This window comes from Macadamia integrifolia, chromosome 2 (assembly GCF_013358625.1).
Source record: "Macadamia integrifolia cultivar HAES 741 chromosome 2, SCU_Mint_v3, whole genome shotgun sequence".
Lineage (NCBI taxonomy): Eukaryota > Viridiplantae > Streptophyta > Magnoliopsida > Proteales > Proteaceae > Macadamia > Macadamia integrifolia.
Genome location: NC_056558.1, coordinates 5651278 through 5670411, shown reverse-complemented (window position 1 = coordinate 5670411; position 19134 = coordinate 5651278). Strand labels below are relative to the sequence as shown.

General features: G+C 36.9%; 3 protein-coding genes across 3 annotated transcripts in view; 2 read left to right on the top strand and 1 right to left on the bottom strand.

Moving 5' to 3' along the window:
* LOC122088725 (insulin-degrading enzyme-like 1, peroxisomal) overlaps positions 1-3293 on the top strand; it is a 60237-nt gene extending 56944 nt beyond the window's left edge. The window contains exon 15 of the mRNA XM_042658049.1: positions 3214-3293. Within this exon, the coding sequence (XP_042513983.1) occupies positions 3214-3274 (61 nt within the window). The 3' untranslated portion in view covers positions 3275-3293. The remainder of the gene's footprint in view (positions 1-3213) is intronic.
* A 3215-nt stretch (positions 3294-6508) lies between these two features.
* Positions 6509-8613, bottom strand: LOC122072084 (protein RAE1-like). Its single transcript, XM_042636626.1, has 6 exons — positions 8236-8613; positions 8022-8108; positions 7687-7764; positions 7399-7592; positions 7111-7252; positions 6509-6721 (listed from the first exon to the last, which is right to left on the bottom strand). The coding sequence occupies exons 1-6, from the start codon at positions 8278-8280 to the stop codon at positions 6608-6610; spliced, it is 660 nt and encodes a 219-aa protein (XP_042492560.1). The 5' UTR covers positions 8281-8613; the 3' UTR covers positions 6509-6607.
* A 2468-nt stretch (positions 8614-11081) lies between these two features.
* LOC122088751 (alanine--glyoxylate aminotransferase 2 homolog 1, mitochondrial-like) lies at positions 11082-18320 on the top strand. Its single transcript, XM_042658078.1, has 9 exons — positions 11082-11464; positions 12155-12385; positions 13201-13371; positions 15576-15719; positions 15832-16011; positions 16254-16479; positions 17632-17745; positions 17845-17931; positions 18015-18320. The coding sequence occupies exons 1-9, from the start codon at positions 11252-11254 to the stop codon at positions 18056-18058; spliced, it is 1410 nt and encodes a 469-aa protein (XP_042514012.1). The 5' UTR covers positions 11082-11251; the 3' UTR covers positions 18059-18320.
* The last annotated feature ends 814 nt before the right edge of the window (positions 18321-19134 follow it).

Here is a 19134-nt window from a genome sequence, read left to right as displayed (position 1 = left end):
CCTGGGATTGAGCAGAATTAAGGAAGTGAACTCCGTGGGCATTATAGTTATCACGGTGCCAAGGCGAACCAAGGCGGTGGAGGGTTGTCTAAGCGCTTAGGCGAGAAGGTGACCAAGTGTTATTTTTTATTTTCCCTATTTTCTAACATTATTTAGTAAGCTATATATACATTGTATCATAAAATATCAAGATTAAGCAACATCTAGTCATTAAAAATTAACATTTAGCCATATTAAAACATAAAAAATTAACATTAAGTCATATTAAGTTATAAGAAATCAAAATTTAGAGAAATGCTCTTGTTCTATAATAAGTTTGACTGGTCAAATGATTTTATTTTACATGAGACTTTTTGTATTAGTTATAATACAAAACCAGCTTTTCAACAAGTTTAAGATTACTTAAATCTGAGTTGTAATGACAGTTATGTTTCGATCAAACTTATTTTTAAGTGCGCGAATGCTGTGAAAATCACCTTAATGAAAATAATTTTATGGATATCAAAACAAAAGATTATTTTACTGGACTTTTAGTTTTTAGTAATGTTTTAACATGATAGAATTTATAAAATTTTCATAATTGAGAAAAACCCTAGCATTTAATAGTTGAAAATCGCCCCTATAACCAAAATCCAGTTTTTATTCTTAGATTGGGGTTTTGACTTTTTATCCTTTTGGAATTTGATTTTTAAATTATTTTTATTGGATTCAAATAGGGGGTATTTGCTTATTTATGAATAATATCTTAAGTAAATACTTAAATGATATTGGCATAAATAAGTGCCAAAACACAAGATGACATGTAGTGCAACAAGGCGACAAACGACATGTAGTGCAACAAGGCGACTGTCGCCTAGGCCCCAGGCAAACCGCCTGAACACCTAGTCGTCACCTAGGCGACGCCTTGACAACTATGGTGGGCATTCTCAAGCTCATTTGGAGAATTGCTTCCAAGCAAAAAGAGATCTGGGTTTCCTAGGTCTTCCCTCACCTCCTTAAAAATGACTCCATTTGGACTGTATCCCATTCCTCTAATGCCTCCTGGGTCGGTGCAACATTCTCAATGGCCACCCCACTGCCTTATCTGCCATCTCCTTTATTGGCAATGGCCTCAACACCAACCTTTGGTTCAACCCTTGGCACCTTGTGGGTGTCCTCTTCTATGTGCTTAGCCCTAGAATTATCTACTCCTCTGGCATAGGGAGAAGTGCCCCTATCTCCTCCATCATCTCTAATAATGTCTAGTGCCCCCTTCCTCCCCCCCACCTTTTCGGATATTTGGTCCTCCTTGCCATAGTTGTCATGGCGTCGCCAAGGCGGTGATTTGGCGTCCTGGTGGAAAAAGAAGTTCATGGCAGTGCTACGATTTACGTGACTCACAAATGGCGGTCGCCATGGCACCGCCATGGACACTAGGTCACGCCTGATTCACTAGGCGGACGATTTTTTGTAAAATGCAGGGTGATTTTGATAGGGTTGATTTTTAATGATTTGATGTAGCTTAATGTTGGTTTTATATATTATAGGGTATATATTGTAGGCTTGTAGCATGCTAAATAACTTTAGAGAATAGGGAAAATAAAAAAGTAACATACTAAATAACTTTAGAAAATAGAAAAAATAAAAAATGACACATGGACGATTTGACCGCCATGGCAACGCCATAATGGGTGATTCATCGCCAAATGGATTAGCCACCCCTCGACTGCCTTGGATCGATTTGACGCTGTGACAACTATGCTCCTTGCCTCTCCTTCCTCTTGGTTACCGTGGTAGAGAGGATACCATATCTTGGCTCCCCAGCCCCACCAGGAAATGTAGCTATGCCTTTGCTTGGAACCTTGTCCGATCTTATGGCCCAGCCGTCCTTTGGCACAAAACCATTTGGTTTAAAGGCCACATCCCCCGTCCTTTGGCACAAAACCATCTAGAACCTTCTCCTCTTGGTAATGAATTATTTATTCATCCAAAAAAAGGTTTAATGTATCCATAAATTTTTCCTTTTTTTTTTTTTTAATTTTTTCATTCTGCAAAAAATAGGAAAAAAAAATGTGTCACATTGTTTAATTGTCAAACACTGGACCCATTAGCTTCAATGTATCCATAATTTTTTGTTTCCCAAAAAGTGGTTGTTTCTGAACATTTAAAGGTAAGTATTAACTGTAATGGTATGATACAATTTTTTTAATAAGTACTTATGGGATACATATTGTATCGGTACCTTAAAGATACGATACGTATCGGTAAGTATCAGCCAGTACGGTATGATTATTAAACCTTGCTGGAGCCTGAGTGTGTGTGGCACGACTTCTGGGCCAGGTTTACATAGGCATAAGGCGATTACACCTGGTGCAGTCCTGGTCGGACCCAACAAATTGCCTTCTCAACAGCTCTTTAATTATGATTTTCTATTTTGAATAAAAAAACCTGAAATTTCAATTTTAGTTGGATATTTGTTCTGTTTACTTGTTTCTGATTGTGAAATTAGCATCGTATTACTTCAGTTATTTTTAGAGCCAACAAAGTGTAAATCATTTCTAGGCCTCTGGCTGTATCGTACTACTCTAGACATAGAAATCAGCCTTTTTCTTACTGGAAGCCAGGGTTGGGTCTATAGAATACTCTGCCGAAGTTTCATTCAATTCTGACTTATCATTTCGTAGATACTGGGGTTCTCCATTAGTTCAAACTCTGATGAAATTTCTATTCTGTATGTGAATCCTGTAACTGTTTTCATATTTATTGTTGGATTACTAAATTCCTAGTCATATTATGAGTTGGATACCCTCCCCTGGTTCTAGGACTTGGGATCTGATCCTATTTGGTTGGGAAACCTAGCTTTGCATTGTCCAATCTTTGAAGGGATATAGAAGAGTAACTCGTTCTTTCAGGCTTGTTGGGAGAAACCTGTTTATCACTTGGTGTTGGAGATGTTTGATGTTGGAGTGACGTATTTACTTGGTCATTTTACTATGCATTAATTATTGGGTGGAAGTATCACCAGATAAGTTGTGCGGCGGAAGCCTGTTCGTTCTTGGGTGGAAGTTGTCACTTGTTGGTTGCTTTCAAAATCTGCCAAGGGTAGAGATTTGAAAAAAGAAGTTATAGAATTACTACATGGATTTTTTGATTTTTTTTATTTTTTATTAACATAAGCATGAGTATGCAACATCTTTCTATACATATTGTGATGGTTTGCTTGCTTCTTTCAAGGTTGCTTGGTGCATATTTGTCATGGTGCCAAGGCAAACCAAGGCGGTGGAGGGTTGTCTAAGCGCTTAGGCGAGAAGGCGCCCGCCTTAAGGCGATCAAGGCAAACAAGTGTTATTTTTTATTTTTCCTATTTTCTAACATTATTTAGTAAGTTATATATACCTTGTATCATAAAAAGTCAAGATTAAGCCACATCAAGTCATTAAAAATCAACATTTAGCCACATCAAATCATAAAAAATTAACATTAAGTCATATTAAGTTATAAAAAATCAACATTTAGAGAAATAAAAAATCAACATTTAGAGAAATGCTCTTATTCTATAATAAGTTTGACTAGTCAAATGATTTATTTTTATATGAGACTTTTTGTATTAGTTATAACATAAAACCAGCTCTCTAACAAGTCTAAGATTACTTAAATTTGAGTTGCAATGACAAAGTTATGCTTCAGTCAAACTTATTTTTAAGTGCGCGAATACTGTTAAAATCGCCTGAATGAAAATAATTTTATGAATATCTAAACAAAATATTATTTTACCAACTTTTGGTTTATGTTAGCAATGTTTTAACATGATAGAATTTATAAAATTTTCATAATTGAGAAAAACCCTAGCATTTAAAAGTTGAAAATCGTCCCTATAACCAAAATCCAGTTTTTGTTCTTGGACTGGGGGTTTACTTTTTATTCTTTAAGAATTTGATTTTTAAACTATTTTTATTGGATTCAAATAGGGGGTAGTTGCTTATTTATGAATAATATCTTAAGTAAATGAAATAACAAATATTAAAAACATTTACTTGAATGATATTTGGCATAAATAAGTGCCGAAACACAAGGCGACATGCAGTGCAACAAGGCGGTTGTCGCCTAGGCCCCAAGCAAACCGCCTAGACGCCTAGTCATCGTCTAGGCGACGCCTTGACAACTATGGGGCTAACTGTAGTTTAAAAGATCATGTAACATTAGAAGAAGATTCAACTATGAATCATAAGGTTATTGACCACATAAGAAGAGTATGCAGAAGAATGGTGTCTGATCAAGCCCTAGGAAATAATGTGCCACTGGTTCGAAAAGATATTAGGATATTCTTAACCAAAAACTTGGGATTCCTAAGTTCTATCCTAGCTTAACCCTTTCCCCTCTTTAAGTCTAGCTTTTCTACCTTTCTCATTGGTTGCTTTGACACCAACTTGTTTTCTAGGGTGCCAGGCTAGCCAAACAAACTACTACTCTTTTTTTTTTTTTCCTTTTCCTTCCCCCTCCCCCCTAAAGGATGGCCTAATACATCTGTAACCATGAACAAGAACCGTAAAAGAAGTGGTAGTCTCCATACTATGAACAAAAAAAGAAGTTGTAGTCTCTAGACACTCACAAACATAGACGAAGGAGAAAGATAATGCAGGAGTCACGGAAAGATATATAACAAATAGTTATAAGAAGTACCCATTCTTAATAATTAATAAATTTCTTTTCAATACGATATCAGGGGGGATCCCACTATAAAGAGGCATTACCCAAGTATTTCACGAAACTGCAAAATTTCAAACAAAAGCTAGAAGGTTTCGATAGATGGTTTCAAGGCCCAAATGGCCAAATTAGGCCACAAAACTTCTAGGAAACCTTATTCCGGACCCTTTAAACATAGTGGAACCCTTAGATTGTAAAAATATAAACACCCAAGATAGCAGTTTGACTTTAGATCCTAGGTTGGTGGTACTAATATACATTGTACACTGTTGTATGCATTCTCTAATATGGCCTCTTCCATTTAAAATTTAGTACTAGAACACACGATTCAATTAAAACAATTAAAATATGCATTACAAATGAATAAACATAAAATTATAAACCACTTCATAATAATCAAATGTTATATACTCATTCCACGCTTGTATAGGAGTGCTTTGGCCAAAAAATAGATAAATAAAAATAAGAAAAATTTCACATACCTTAGAATAGAATACAAATCAATTTCGATCCATTTCGTTCGAAACTATACATTTTGTATCAAAGGTTTGTATCATTTTGATTGACGATACCGAAACATTGCACTTTTTACATATTGCACAGAGTTTTGTTTCGACATCTTGCGAAACCGAAATATTTGAGAAATTTTGGTGAAACCTTGAACATTGCCAAGTGGTGGTCTTGCTTATGCAAGGTCCTAGGAGGGGTAAGTTTGGAGACGGTCCTAACCTTCAACATTTTTTGTGGCCACTCCCAAGACTCAAAACCAAGCATTTGCCCTGGTAGTCCAAACCTTTTACAGTTACTCCAAGCAATGGTCCCTTATGGGAGAGCCCATTCTAGTTGCATCAATACTTTCCTGAATTAGGTTCCCATGCCTTAAGGATATAAGAGCAACCTAGTGCACGAGGCTCCCACTAATGCAAGGTTTGGGAGGGGCAAGTTGTACGCAGCCTTACCCCCTGCTTCACAGGAGAGGCTGTTTCCAAGTTTTGAAACTGGTGCAGTATTTGTGGTGCCTTAAGGATATAAATAACCACAAATACTAACCTATTGGTGCTAAAACAAAGAACTCATATGGGTATAACGAATTAACTATTCAAGACGATTAGGTTTCAGTACCATGTGTATATTGCTCTAAGTGATGGTTGGACCAAGAACATATTTTCAATATTCAACAACATGAACGACCATTTAAATTTATAGGAAGAAGAAAGCTACCTGGTCGTGTGGCCCCTGCACCAGCACGGGGGCAATGAGGGGTAGCACGAGGGCATCAACAGGGGTGGGTATTTTGTATTCCAAAGGGGCAGGGCTATCATTTCGCTCCCCACGTGACCAGGTAGCATTTGTTTCCCCTAAATTTATATAAGGGCAGTAAAACGCTACCTCATTGGCTGGGCGCAAGGGCCATGTGACCAATGGGAGAGCACAAGGGAGCATCTTTAGCATAAGGCAGCGCAGTCTTTTCGCAGCCGCTGTGTTTAAGCATAGACACACAATAGCGGATAGCGTTCTTTCTTCCTTTAGATAATTATTTTTCTTTGGGGAGGTTTGGGGGGCCTATTCTGACTCATTTGTCTTGTGCAATATATGGATGCATTACATAATAACATTTTATTTGTTCAGCAAAAAGGCCATTTGGCATCAACAGATTCTATTTCATGTAGGTAATTATATATTGTGTACTTTCCAAAAGATAAGTTGAATCCAACAGGCATTTAAAAAGAATCCATTTCAAACTTCAAACAGATGATACAGGACAGTGCCATTATTCTCTCTGACTCAGACAGTATTATTATTGGAGCAGTATGTAACACAAAGGTGAAAATGAAGAAGCTAGCTTGATTGAATAACATGCTTCCATGTTTCTGTCAAAACAATGAAAAAAGAGAAATAGAAGCAAAGGAAGCATTCAACAAATTCATACATAGATGAACAAAACCAATGTATTTACCAAGAAACCTTGCTGATCAGGAAATGCTGCAACACATCTTGTCTGATACTTCAGGGGAGAAGTGATTCTCTTAAACTCGGTCTGTTGATAAATAAACAAATGACTATACTTAGTCACTAAAAAAAGTGGGGCAAGTAATTGAGAATTGAAGAACTGGTAATTTTTTGCTCAATCATTTTGGACCATTAAGAATGTTAGAATATAAAATAACTAAACAGGTTGGACCTCATGGGTCCTACAATCAAATGTTTGACATGAATCTGCATCAGTTGATGTATAGACAGGGATAGGAAGAGAGGAGAATTTATAAGAAAATGAAAGGAAATGTTTAGGTCAACAACAGGAGCCTTATAAGACTGACCTGCAAATCAAAATTGTACATAGTTTTACTACTTATTGCTACTATATTTGAGAACTCAGTATTTCAGCAACTATTTAATCTCTTACAGTAGTGAAAAGTAAATCAATACCTGAGGATTTTGCAAGTTAAAAACAATCAAATTTCGATCAGCGGTACCAACGACCATCAGGGGATGATGAACTGTTAGAGAATAACAGCGATCAGGGAGTTGTTGAGTATGCACGGGATGTTGTTGTCGAGTATCCCAGTACCTGAACAGATTAGTAAAACCATCAAAAGACCATCCATATTTTCACTTAATTAACAACTGTTACTTGAACAATTCCACCACTGAAGTACCTAAGCGGGAAAGAAATCTATGGTTATGAAGAAAATAAATGAAGAAATCAAAGCGTACTTCAGGGTTTTATCCCAGCTTCCTGTAACTAAGAGATTCATCTGTGGAATCCAAGCAAGCTCTTTGACAGGTGCATCGTGCATTGCCACGGTCACAGCTGGACCACCTGCCATCAGTGGCCACATCTTAACTTGCTTATCGCAACCCCCAGAAAAGACGGTCGTTCCATCATCCTTCCAAGTCGAGCATAAGACCTACACATATACCATCATATACCATACTAGCACTTAAATAATTAAAAATTGCAAGATTCAAGTCTGCAAATCCAACAAATCATTAGCTTATTACAGGCTGGTCATGATTGGTAGATGCTTTCGGCACGCTGCCAAGAGTGGTCCCTGACTTCATGATCTCCCAGCATCTAACCTACCAAATTTCACACACAAAAACGAAATGTGCATTTCAGATTACACTTTACGAATTTGGAAACTATCAAAGGAAAACAAATCAATGAAAGAATAAAGGAAAGGCGGTAAAGGAAGAGACAAATTTAGAAAAATGAAAAGGTAATATATAATTACAATCTTCACTTCAAATTAGCACAAATCATATAGACCACAAAGGGAACAATTAAGGAGAGGGGAAGTAGGTACAAACTTTACTGCGGTAGCGATCAAACAGACCTGATTGTCCCAAGAAGTAGCAACGAGGTAATTTCCCTTGGGACTGAAACTAAGGCTAGAAACCGAATCTGATGGAGGTTGAACAACCTGTATCAATCAAAATATTAAAAAAACTGAGTAACAACACTTGATTTCAAGCTAATTAACCTAAAAACGAGTTCGAAACGGTATAAAATCTGGCAGAAAATAAGCTCCAATATCAAGAATTCAATACCTCAACCGACTTATTAGGATTTGGATTTGCATAAAGATTAGCCATTGTTGTTCACCTTGAAACCTTCGTTCCACAAAAAAAATAACCTTAAACCTGTACTTCTCGAATATAGCGTTCTTCAGTCCTCCGTAACTCCTGGCATTCCTAACGCATACCCTAAAAGCTACACATCTGTGGAGGCGAAGAGTGGTTTCACATGTGAGTGAGAGCGTGTGACAGAGGGAAGAAACAGAGGGAGAGAAGTAAATGCAGTTGATTTGACAGGGAGGGAACGTAAAACGGTTGTAGGGAGAATATATGAACAGAGGAGATGGCGTCAAAGACACGCGCCTCCGGTTCACAATGTTTACCAGGAAAAAAAATAATAATAATATTGTAATCAACTGCCGGAGAAAGTATTTTGCTATTTCTTTGGGCCAAAGAGCCCCGTCCTGCTGTTGTAGGAAACATCAGCGTATAGGATTAATAAAAGGGTGTGCATCAAGCCATCAACATCTTCACTGTTCTAGGTATGCGTAAAATCGTCATATTAAGTGCTTTATTTTTCGGTCTTTCCTGAACCAGCAGGATAAGGTTTTTTTTTTGTTTTTTCTATTATTTTGGATGGAGTTGAAACTGTGTGATAATCAAACAGAATTTTTAATATTTTAGATTTTCAATACAGTGTGGAAGAGAGACCCCATAAATATACGATAATTATTATTTCCTTCGATACAAGATGGATTTAAAAAAAAAGAAAAATTATTATTGTTAATCTCATCTTACAACCATCATGACCCATAGTGAAAGAGTACATCATTCCCGTGGATTTCCTATGAGGTCTGTGATTTCTTGGCTAAATTTTTCCCTCACCCTTCATACTGGTCTCAAGAATTGATAAACAAATTGGTGAATCAATTTGAACTGAAATTGACTATGAATAATTTAGAATCCGACCGATTTGATATGGTCAATACATGCCCAAAACCCTTGGATTTTTTTTTCCCCCTTTCAGAACTAATTCTTGGGTTCTTGGGACTAGTTCTATTCCTATCTAATCTAGATCAAAATCAACAATGATTGATTCCTTTTAATTGTTCATTGGGGTTCCCAGTCGTCAAATGTGCATTTGGCGCTTAGCGTGGCTGGAGAAGATCTAAATTTAAAAAAACATGGCTTGTTACCAATATAGCAAACATCTGCAACATGACATCTAATTTCCCTTTTTTTTTTCAAGGTAAAAATGTGACTCCCCTTTTCATCACCCAAAATATGAGCCCCATTGCGAGGTTGAGCCCAATGGTAAAATCATCATGGTGTTAGGTTCTATATATGATCTGTCATAAAATATTGTTTTTGACAAAAGATTTTGTGCATAGTCATGTATGATGCATGATCATGCACAAAATTGTCAGATGAAGTTGGGAGGCACTGTAGACCTTTATCCCCATTCAATGGCTTTTGTGGTTGATCGTGCGTTATGCATGACTATCCACAAATCCCTTCCCCATTTTCTTATGAGAATAAATTTTGTTATTTTTATTTTATTTTATTTTATTTTATTTTTTTTATTATTTTCTTTTGCTATATGTTATTTTTTATTCATTCTTTGAAAAAAAAAATGCCCACCAACCGTATACAACTTTCGAGGTGAGGATTTTTTTATTTTTTTATTATTTATTTATTTTATTATTATTATTATTATTATTGAGAAAAAGTATATATGGGGGGAGTGTGGTTCCTAGTTCCTACGCCATATACATATGGAGTGTTGAAACGATCGGGTCACCCCCAATGAAATGGAATATCTTTGTGAATGCTTCCATGTGTGCTCTCGTTGGTTCTTGTGCATGCATAAGAACCACACTTCCCACAAGAAACACTTCTCCCTTTTTTTTATAAGGGAAGGAATTTTATCCATCCTTGTGACTCTACTTTGACCAACATGCCAATGGGAGGGCATGCAAGAACATCGACCACACAGGGATAGTGCAACCTTTTATATAATCGATGCTCTTGTGCATTGACACAAGAGCCATAGTGGTAGTTAGAGTTCTTTCACCCTTGTTTTATATATCATATGGGGATGCATATTCTGTTTGGGAGCGCACCTTTCTGCCCAGGCACAAGTGGTATGAAAGTGACTCTCATGGCCCTTCTGATCGATGCCCAAGTGTGCACTCTCATTGGTTGGGGGCATTGGTGGTGCAATGGCTACACTCCTAGATAGAAAAACATTTTTCTATATCATATGCTAAGAATCATATGAGATAAGGATTTGGGCCATATACTTTCGACAACCCTAATTGAAGTTTGGAGGTGACCTAATCTACATTACAAGTCAAGCCCCAATTCAGAGAAGATATCATATGCCTAAAAAATAAACAAGAAGAGAGTTCTCTAAAAGGTAGTATGACCCTTACACTAGTGCAAGGGCCAATGACAACATTATTAGAAACATCAACACATGGGATTTCCATATTTTATTAAAGACATGATGATCATTTCTCCTCTCAATGTTTTTAGCTCAAAAGTCACATTGTCTTTTAGATATTTTTTTCTCTTTTCCTCAATTGAAAAAGAGAGAACCCACTATGCCTAGACACAGCGGGTATAAAAAAATCATACTGACCACATGTTAAAAATACTCTCACATGTCCTCCCTTGATCCATACGCTGATGTGTACTTGTATCGGTAGCATTCTCCAACCCTATAATAAACTTGAGAGGGGGCCCATTTTAGATGATGACGACACGTCAAACAGGTCAAATCATTAAAATACTAAAATTCCGCCATATGGAATCTTTCACAGTTTTTATGTCGCCGATACGTCTACAAAAAAGAAAATACACGTCAGGAATGTCTTGCAAATATTGTTCAAACGGCGCCACCAACTGCACAAGCTTATGCGGCTCTTGAGTTGCCAAACTCTATACAGTGTAGTGGCAGAGCTCTGTGACGAATCACTTTTCCGGTGTCGAGGCGATATCGGAGAACAATCGGATAATTCTAGCAGATATTCTCCGGTAATCAGCGATGGTATTGCAGAGATATCTCTTGAAGCGAAGCTATGAAGCGGAAGAGAAGCTTCGACCTTTGTTATTACGTAGCTTTTCTTCAGCATCTGCTCCTACGCTTCCTCCCTTCGTTCATGAACCGAAGCCTTACAAAGGACCTCTGGCAGACGAAGTTCTCCAGAAACGAAAAAAGTATCTTGGTCCTTCTCTGTTCTATTACTATCAGAAGCCCGTAAGCCCTTCTCGCTTTGCTTCGTCTGTGTAATTTATGAAACAGTGGAAATGATAAAATCTCTGGTGTTAGGGTTCTAGATTGCTCATTGTTTTGGTATTAATGCCAAAAAAATTTCAATCTGTATTCTGATCGAGTTCGAGTAAATGGATTTTATTGTGTTTTGAACCATGAAATTAATACCTACTGCTAAATTAGTGATAAAATAGATTTTTTCATGTAAACCATCAAGGTTTCTTTTCATATCTACTGAGAGGACAAGAAATTTGCCCTGGCAAAATGCTTCACAGAGACGAATGTGAAATATTTCGAAGTATATTTTGCCTTGTAAAAAAAAAAGGATTTAAGCTCTAGGTTTAGAAATATGGTCCTTCTAAAATTCATTGTTGTGTCAATGAAAACATTTTGTTGTAGTTGTTGTTTCTGGCACTGCTTGTTAAATTGCTTTTATTTTATTAGTACGCTTTGAGACTTTCTTGGCAAGGTTATAAAGTATTTTACTTTTTCCTTGCCTGCTTGTGAGGTGCTGATCTCTTTTGTTCTTTGGATCTTTAGCTTTAAATTGCTGTAGGTGTATTTGGACAGGGATATGAATTAGGTTCACCGTCTTCTTATTTTTCTTTTGTGCTTTCATCTGCATAGGTTTTCATTTTGGAACTTGATTTTTGTTCTGATTTTTTTTTTCCCCAGCTGAATATTGTCGAGGGCAAAATGCAGTATTTATTTGATGAGAATGGCAAGCGTTATCTTGATGCATTTGCTGGAATAGTCACGGTGTCTTGTGGACATTGCCACCCAGAAATTGTGAATGCTGTAGTGGAGCAAAGCAAGCTTCTCCAGCATGCTACAACCATTTACTTGCACCATGCAATAGCTGATTTTGCAGAGGCATTAGCATCGAAAATGCCTGGAAACCTAAAGGTTCATTCTTTTAATATTTATGTTGGTGCTAAATGATAAAAATATAAGCCTTTCGTTGTTATATGGTTCTTTTGTTGTCTGACTTTGAAAAAAAAAAGAGGAGCTTGGGAGTCAAGAAAGATTTATGTAACAATACTGCAGTTCCTCTGTCATGGCATGCACAAAGAGCCAGAAGGTTTTATAGACAAGTTAATTGAACTTTTCGGTTATGAACAAATAAGCTGTCAACTTGAGTCCCCACATCATTACCGTACAGTTCACAACATGTGGAACTTCATGGTTGTGCACTATGTTATCTTCCTGGAAACTTAGAAGACTGATCATTTAGCATTTTCTAATGCATCAAATATGGTTATTTAAGTGCTAGATCACATTGGAATCACTCAATATGAGGAAAGCTACTGCCATGTTATCTCCTTATCATAAAGGTATCCTGATGTAGCCTGATCATTGCATGATGACTGCCTTTTAGAAAGTTTATATATCTATATTGATGGTTATTTGGTTTGATCAATGGTAACTTGTATCTCTTTGAAACAATGGCTAAGAATTTACAATTTGATTTAAAGGTGAACAGTAAGCATTTTAGAGTGTGTTGTGAAGAAAATATTTGTAAATTTTGCAGTAAAGAAGAACAGACAGTCTAATAGTTTACAAGTTACAGATTCTTCCATACTTTTTTCTGTTGCCTCCTAGTTGCCTTAAACTCATTTTTCGTCCAGCAACCATCTTGTGTGGTTAGTTTTACAAAGGGATATATTATGTTTCAAGAAGAAGAGTTTATGCAACTAATGGTCAAGCCTGAAAAAATGCAGGTTGTATATTTTGTCAATTCCGGAACTGAGGCAAATGAATTAGCAATGTTGATGGCTCGGCTATATAGTGGTAATCTTGGTATGATTGCTCTGAGAAATGCATATCATGGTGGAAGTGCTGGGACAATTGGTCTGACGGCCTTAAACACTTGGAAGTACTCAATTCCGCAGGTTTGCGTATCTACTAAAGATTCAGATTATTTTGTTTCCATTCATGAAGTCTTTTGTCTTTTGGTAGAAATTTCCTTAGCCATATCTCAGAGTATTCAAGGCAGAATACTGGGTTCTAGTTGAAGAATGATGTGTATTAGAATTTATTTTACTCCTTTATTTTTTGGGTATCTTGCATATGTTGCAAGATGATTTCATCATTTGCAACTAGTGCACCTGGCCTTAAACTTTGTAATCATAAATTCTTGTAGGCAATGCTAACATCCTCCTCGTCCTTCTTGATATTCCATAATAAAATGGGATCCATACTCATGTCCAATTTTTCACCTTTTCAAGTCCAAGATATTTGGCTGGGTGGCATAAAATGATGATGATACCATGTCCAGAACTCCACTTCTCATATATGAAATGTAACTTAGGAGCATCGGATAGCAGGCTAACTTATTCCACTTATTATGTTGATCTGCATGGTTGTCTTCCCAATGATGGCATCCCAATTCTTGCTAAGGTTACTTGTAACAAGGTAAAGTCCATATAATCAAGATGTAACCAATTACTGATAAATCAACCTTATTATGGTTTACGACTCATAATCTATCTAGGGGAGGGCTCAATTAGGTCATTCTTGGTTGCTTTTGGAATCGAAAATAGAAAGTTTGGGTTGAGTTAATTTTTTAGAGTTATGGTTGGGGTCTCATGAATTGGTAATCAGGAGAGTGGTTTTAAGGTAGAAAATTGGATTGATTTTTGTAATTGATGGCTGGCTAGGGTTTTAGGTCAAGGGTTTAGAATCTGAGATGGTTGATGGTGATTTAGGTTTTCTTTTGGTTTAAGGTCAGAATTTCTTGTCATGAGTATGTATTCAGTAGAGCAATCCATCAAATTAAATAAATAAATAAAATTAAGCTTTAGCGGTACAGATCAAGGAACTGGGCCCTGAAAGGCTTGAAAGCTTTGGCCTTCAAGAGGTTTCGAGAACACCAAAGAGCATCCACAGGATCTGAATTCTGTGTTAACTTCCTAGAAAAAGTTACAAGAGCTTACATAGCTGATCCCACGTGTTGGACCCATAACTTATACTTTACCTCTTATTCCAATTATACGACAGTATTTATCAAAACAAAATGCACACACACATACACAGAAGGAAAGAAGAAAAAAAAAGGAGCAACCCAGTGCATGAGGATTCCTGCTACTAAAGGGTCTGGGAGGGGCAAATATAAGTGTTTGGTAACTCATTGCTATACTAAAACTATGTTGGACAAAATAAATTGGCTCCAAACATAAATATAAAACTGAGAAATTTAACCTGACACAAGAAAGTAAGAATGTATGTGTAAATTTCCAAATACACCCTTGGGACCTTAAATTAATAAACATTGAAAATCTCCAAAAAAATAATTTAGGATTTTCCAGCCAGCCACATGCAAACCCCCAATGTCCATTGACAAAACCTGATCTCAGGTTTCTTTTGGGTCAATCTTTGGTAGATTCAGATGAACACACCCAAGTGCTGACCTCTAGTCGTAATATATGTAGGAACGTTCCCATGCTTATACTTCTTGCTACCTCTCCTCCCTTTAATCCATCACTATACGGTGAATCCCACTCACAAGGTAATGGAACAGCCAATCCTGTTCTGCAGTCCTACCAATAAGCTTTGCGTTTTCTTACATCAGACCCACAGTTGTTTTGTTGGTGCCAGATGTGATATCAGCCCTACCTGGCCGATTTCTGGACTCAAACTGATTGCCCAATTTTTTCCTATCCAATTTTTGTTGCTGATTTCATCACATTCCTTTGGATTGCATATTCTATTCCATCACGAATATATATATATATATATATATATATTCTGAGATGCCATCATTTGCTTGTTTTATTAATTTCCTCATTGATTGCCTAACCAATAGTTATACCATGGCAGCATCATTATTTGCTTGCAATTTTTCAGCATTATATTTCATAACTTCATAGGCCTGAACACGTCTGTTCTCAGTGTTTTTGTTATTTTGATCTTCAAAGGGTTCATTTTCTTTGAGTTACATGTTTCAAAACTCCACCCCCCACCCCATTTTTTTCTTCTTGTACTACTAATCCATTATCACTTTGGATCATTTTGCAAAAGACAATTTGCACTTTGAAAAGTCATAAATTGATATTTCTATCTTATCCCACCAATACTTGCTGTGAAACTTTTACAGGGTGAAATTCATCATGTTATGAATCCGGATCCATATCATGGGGTCTTTGGCTCTGATGCCAGTTCTTATGCCAAAGATGTACAAGATCACATCGACTTTGGTTCTTCAGGAAAAGTTGCTGGTTTTATTGCAGAAACCATTCAGGTTGGGCTAGATAACTTATAGGATTAGGTAGATGTTTAATGTTTGTTACCCATCTGGACTTGGGGCTTTTGTTTTATTCTTAGTGGAATTTCTTCATTTTGGCAATTTCTAGGGAGTTGGAGGAGCAGTTGAATTGGCACCTGGATACTTGAAACGAGTTTATGATATTGTACATAAGGCAGGTGGTGTCTGCATTGCTGATGAAGTACAAACGGGGTTTGGCCGTACAGGAAGCCACTACTGGGGTTTTGAAACACAAGGGGTTGTTCCTGATATAGTTACTATGGCAAAGGTCTCTTCAATTGCCTCCATAATTTTGTATATGATCTCCCTCACACCCCCCCCCAAAAAAAAAAAAAGAAAAAAGAAAAAAGAAAGGAACATGTTTTCACTGTTGTTTCATATTTATGCGTCAATGACTCAATGGTTTGCTTTTAGGTACATTAGAACTTTAGTTTTCGTCATCAGTAAATGCAGATATTTGTGCAATTTGATTCACCATTCTTTTACATGTACTGATGATGCACTTAACAGGGCATTGGCAATGGCTTACCATTGGGAGCTGTTGTGACAACTCAAGAAATCGCAAATGTTTTGGCTGAAAAGATTCAGTTCAACACTTTTGGTGGGAACCCTGTATGTTCTTCTGGTGGACTTGCAGTACTTCGGGTTCTTGACAAGGAGAAGCGGCAAGCCCATTGTGCAGATGTTGGATCTCATTTAATTGAGCGTTTCAGAGCTCTTCAGCAAAAATATGATAGTAACTATTCTTCAACTTTGGCACAGAAATTTCTTAGGGTTTGATAATTGTTGATTAATTTATCATGGATACATTCTAAAATACATGTTACATACTGGACAATTGCTTTCCTCTGATAGTTATTAGGTAATTGGACAGGGTAAAGTGGTCATCTAACACTGGTAATGTGAATCTTATTTTCTACTATTTTTGTCCATCTCATCAGGATATTGTATTGATTTTTAGTATATTTGAGGAACTTAAGATGTGCTCTAAGGGCTGCATATAATTAAAGCCCATTTAAGCTTCAGAGGCTGATTAATACCCTGTTATTAATTTTTTTAAGGGCAATCCGATTGCAAGAGTTGGTTTAAGCATTGAACTCATTGTACAACTTGTGACAGGCAACAGTGGAAGATTGGATTGATTTTTGTTGACATAACACTAGAGCTGTCATGTGAGGCTCTAAAGTGGTCATCCAATTCACGTTGGGCAACTTAATCCTAGTTCAAAGTTGGTGAATAAGTGCTACTAATTGAGGCTATAACGTGTCTTATCATATTGCTCTTCTTTTTGTTCCTTATTCATGAGGATTATAACCAGAAAGTCTTCTACTCTGCTCAACCTGCATCACTTTTTTTTGGGATGTCAGAGCCTTTGACTTCTCTGAGTTTTAGCAGGAAGAGTTCCCCTCATAGTACTCCGGAAATGTTTCCTGCTAGCTCTCTCTAGTGTTGAGAAGGATGAAACTCCACTTTGATTTGAATCCTACTGCCGATATGGATTTTCCTGTGGCTTTAACTTTCATTTCTGGGCTTCAGCCCTGTGATATCTTTACCAGGGCTAGGTTCCTTACTGTCATGTCCATACTGCAAATTGTTGGTTGGAAGGATCACAGCTTAGATGTCAATCTTTTTTTCCTGATCATTCAATGGCGAGATTTTCTGGTTCTAAATTGATTTCCTTTTTTTTTTTTTTTTTTCGATTCGTCATCTTCTGCTATCCCTAAAAAATATAGTAGACAGTTTTTGCTATCATCATTTGAGTCGATTTTAGGCTTGGCACATCTTAGGTCTAGCTTTAGTACTTCTAAAGGAATTTTGAATTGGATAGACATTAGGTACGATTTGGAACCTATTGAATCATGCATATTGATTCTCTGTTCTGTTTCAGTCATTGGAGATGTGAGAGGCAGAGGCTTAATGATTGGAGTAGAACTTGTCACTGACAGGAAAGAGAAGACACCTGCAAAGGCAGAAACTGCTGTTTTGTTTGAGAAGCTGAGAGGTAATACACACATAAGCATGTGTATGTATGTATGTGTCTGTTTTGACTTGTCCTTTGTCTTATTTATTTGACATCATCTGTTTTCCATTAATGCTGAAGAGCTCGGGGTGCTAGTTGGAAAGGGAGGTCTCCATGGAAATGTATTCAGAATAAAACCACCCATGTGCTTCACAAAAGATGATGCAGGTCTCTCTCTCTCTCAAAAAAAAAAAGGGGTCTCTCGATAGTATTTTATTTTTGCAGACATTTATTTGTTTATCTATGTGCAGATTTCCTTGCGGACGCACTGGACTATGCCATGTCAAAGTTATGATGATTCCATAGTCGATAACAATAACAACAACTCAACCTAATCCACCAACTCAATGGGGATGATTCCATAGTCCTTGGCATAAAATTCAATTATCACAGAAAAAAAGTTGATTTGTTGGTACTCTAATTTCAAGAAATGAAAATGGTTGCTTTCCTTTTGTTCCTTGTACATGAACATAAACAAGAGGAATTTTTTACTTTTGAGTGGATGCATGGACTTAGGATGGTTCAGCCGTTGAATTCATGGCGGGTTTGTTTTGCTAGTGGCAACTGAGTTACCTGGTCTGGGTAATGTCTTCTTCCACTTCACTCTCTTGATGTGGCGAGTTTGAGTACCATCCCTCAGTTACATACTCAGAAGGAACCATTTCTCCTGTAATTTTATTTAAGGAGACTAAAATATGTTGGAGATAATTCCAAATTGATTAACTCTGGACCTTGGATTACTTTTTACACCAACCAGGTCTAATTCAACATGTATCAGAGCCACTAGGCCCATTAGGACATTAGATGACTTCTGATACCAGTTGAGCCTCTCAACCCTAGCTTGAACTATTGGGTTGGATATAATAAAATATAAGTGACAGCAATAGAGGAATTTCATATGCATAGACATATGTGATTCATATTTTGGTAGAGATAAGGGGGTGATGCGGATGAGGTTTCTAAGTTAATTGAGAGGCCTTTTCTAGTTCACTTTTCTTGACGTACCCTTACCTAGTAAAAATTTTTGTTTTGGAGAAAAAGAAAAATTGTTTATAGGTCCTCTCTTGTTGCTCTTCAAATATATTTGGTGCATTTTAATTTAGAGCAGATGTATCCCTTTTTTTCCCTTTTTAATCCTTTTGGAGATAATTACCCTATTAAAAAGTAATCCCCTTTACATATTGGGATAAATTATATGAGCTGTGTCCTGTTTGTTCTGTCTGGCTAAAATCTTTCTTCAAGCCCCATTCTTGGTTGGTGAATGAAAGCATTCTGGGAAACAATATATTCAAAACCTAATAAAGAAAATATTCCCAGTGACTGATTAGTCACACAGGGAATTTTTTTTTTGGGGGGGTTGGGGGGGGGGGG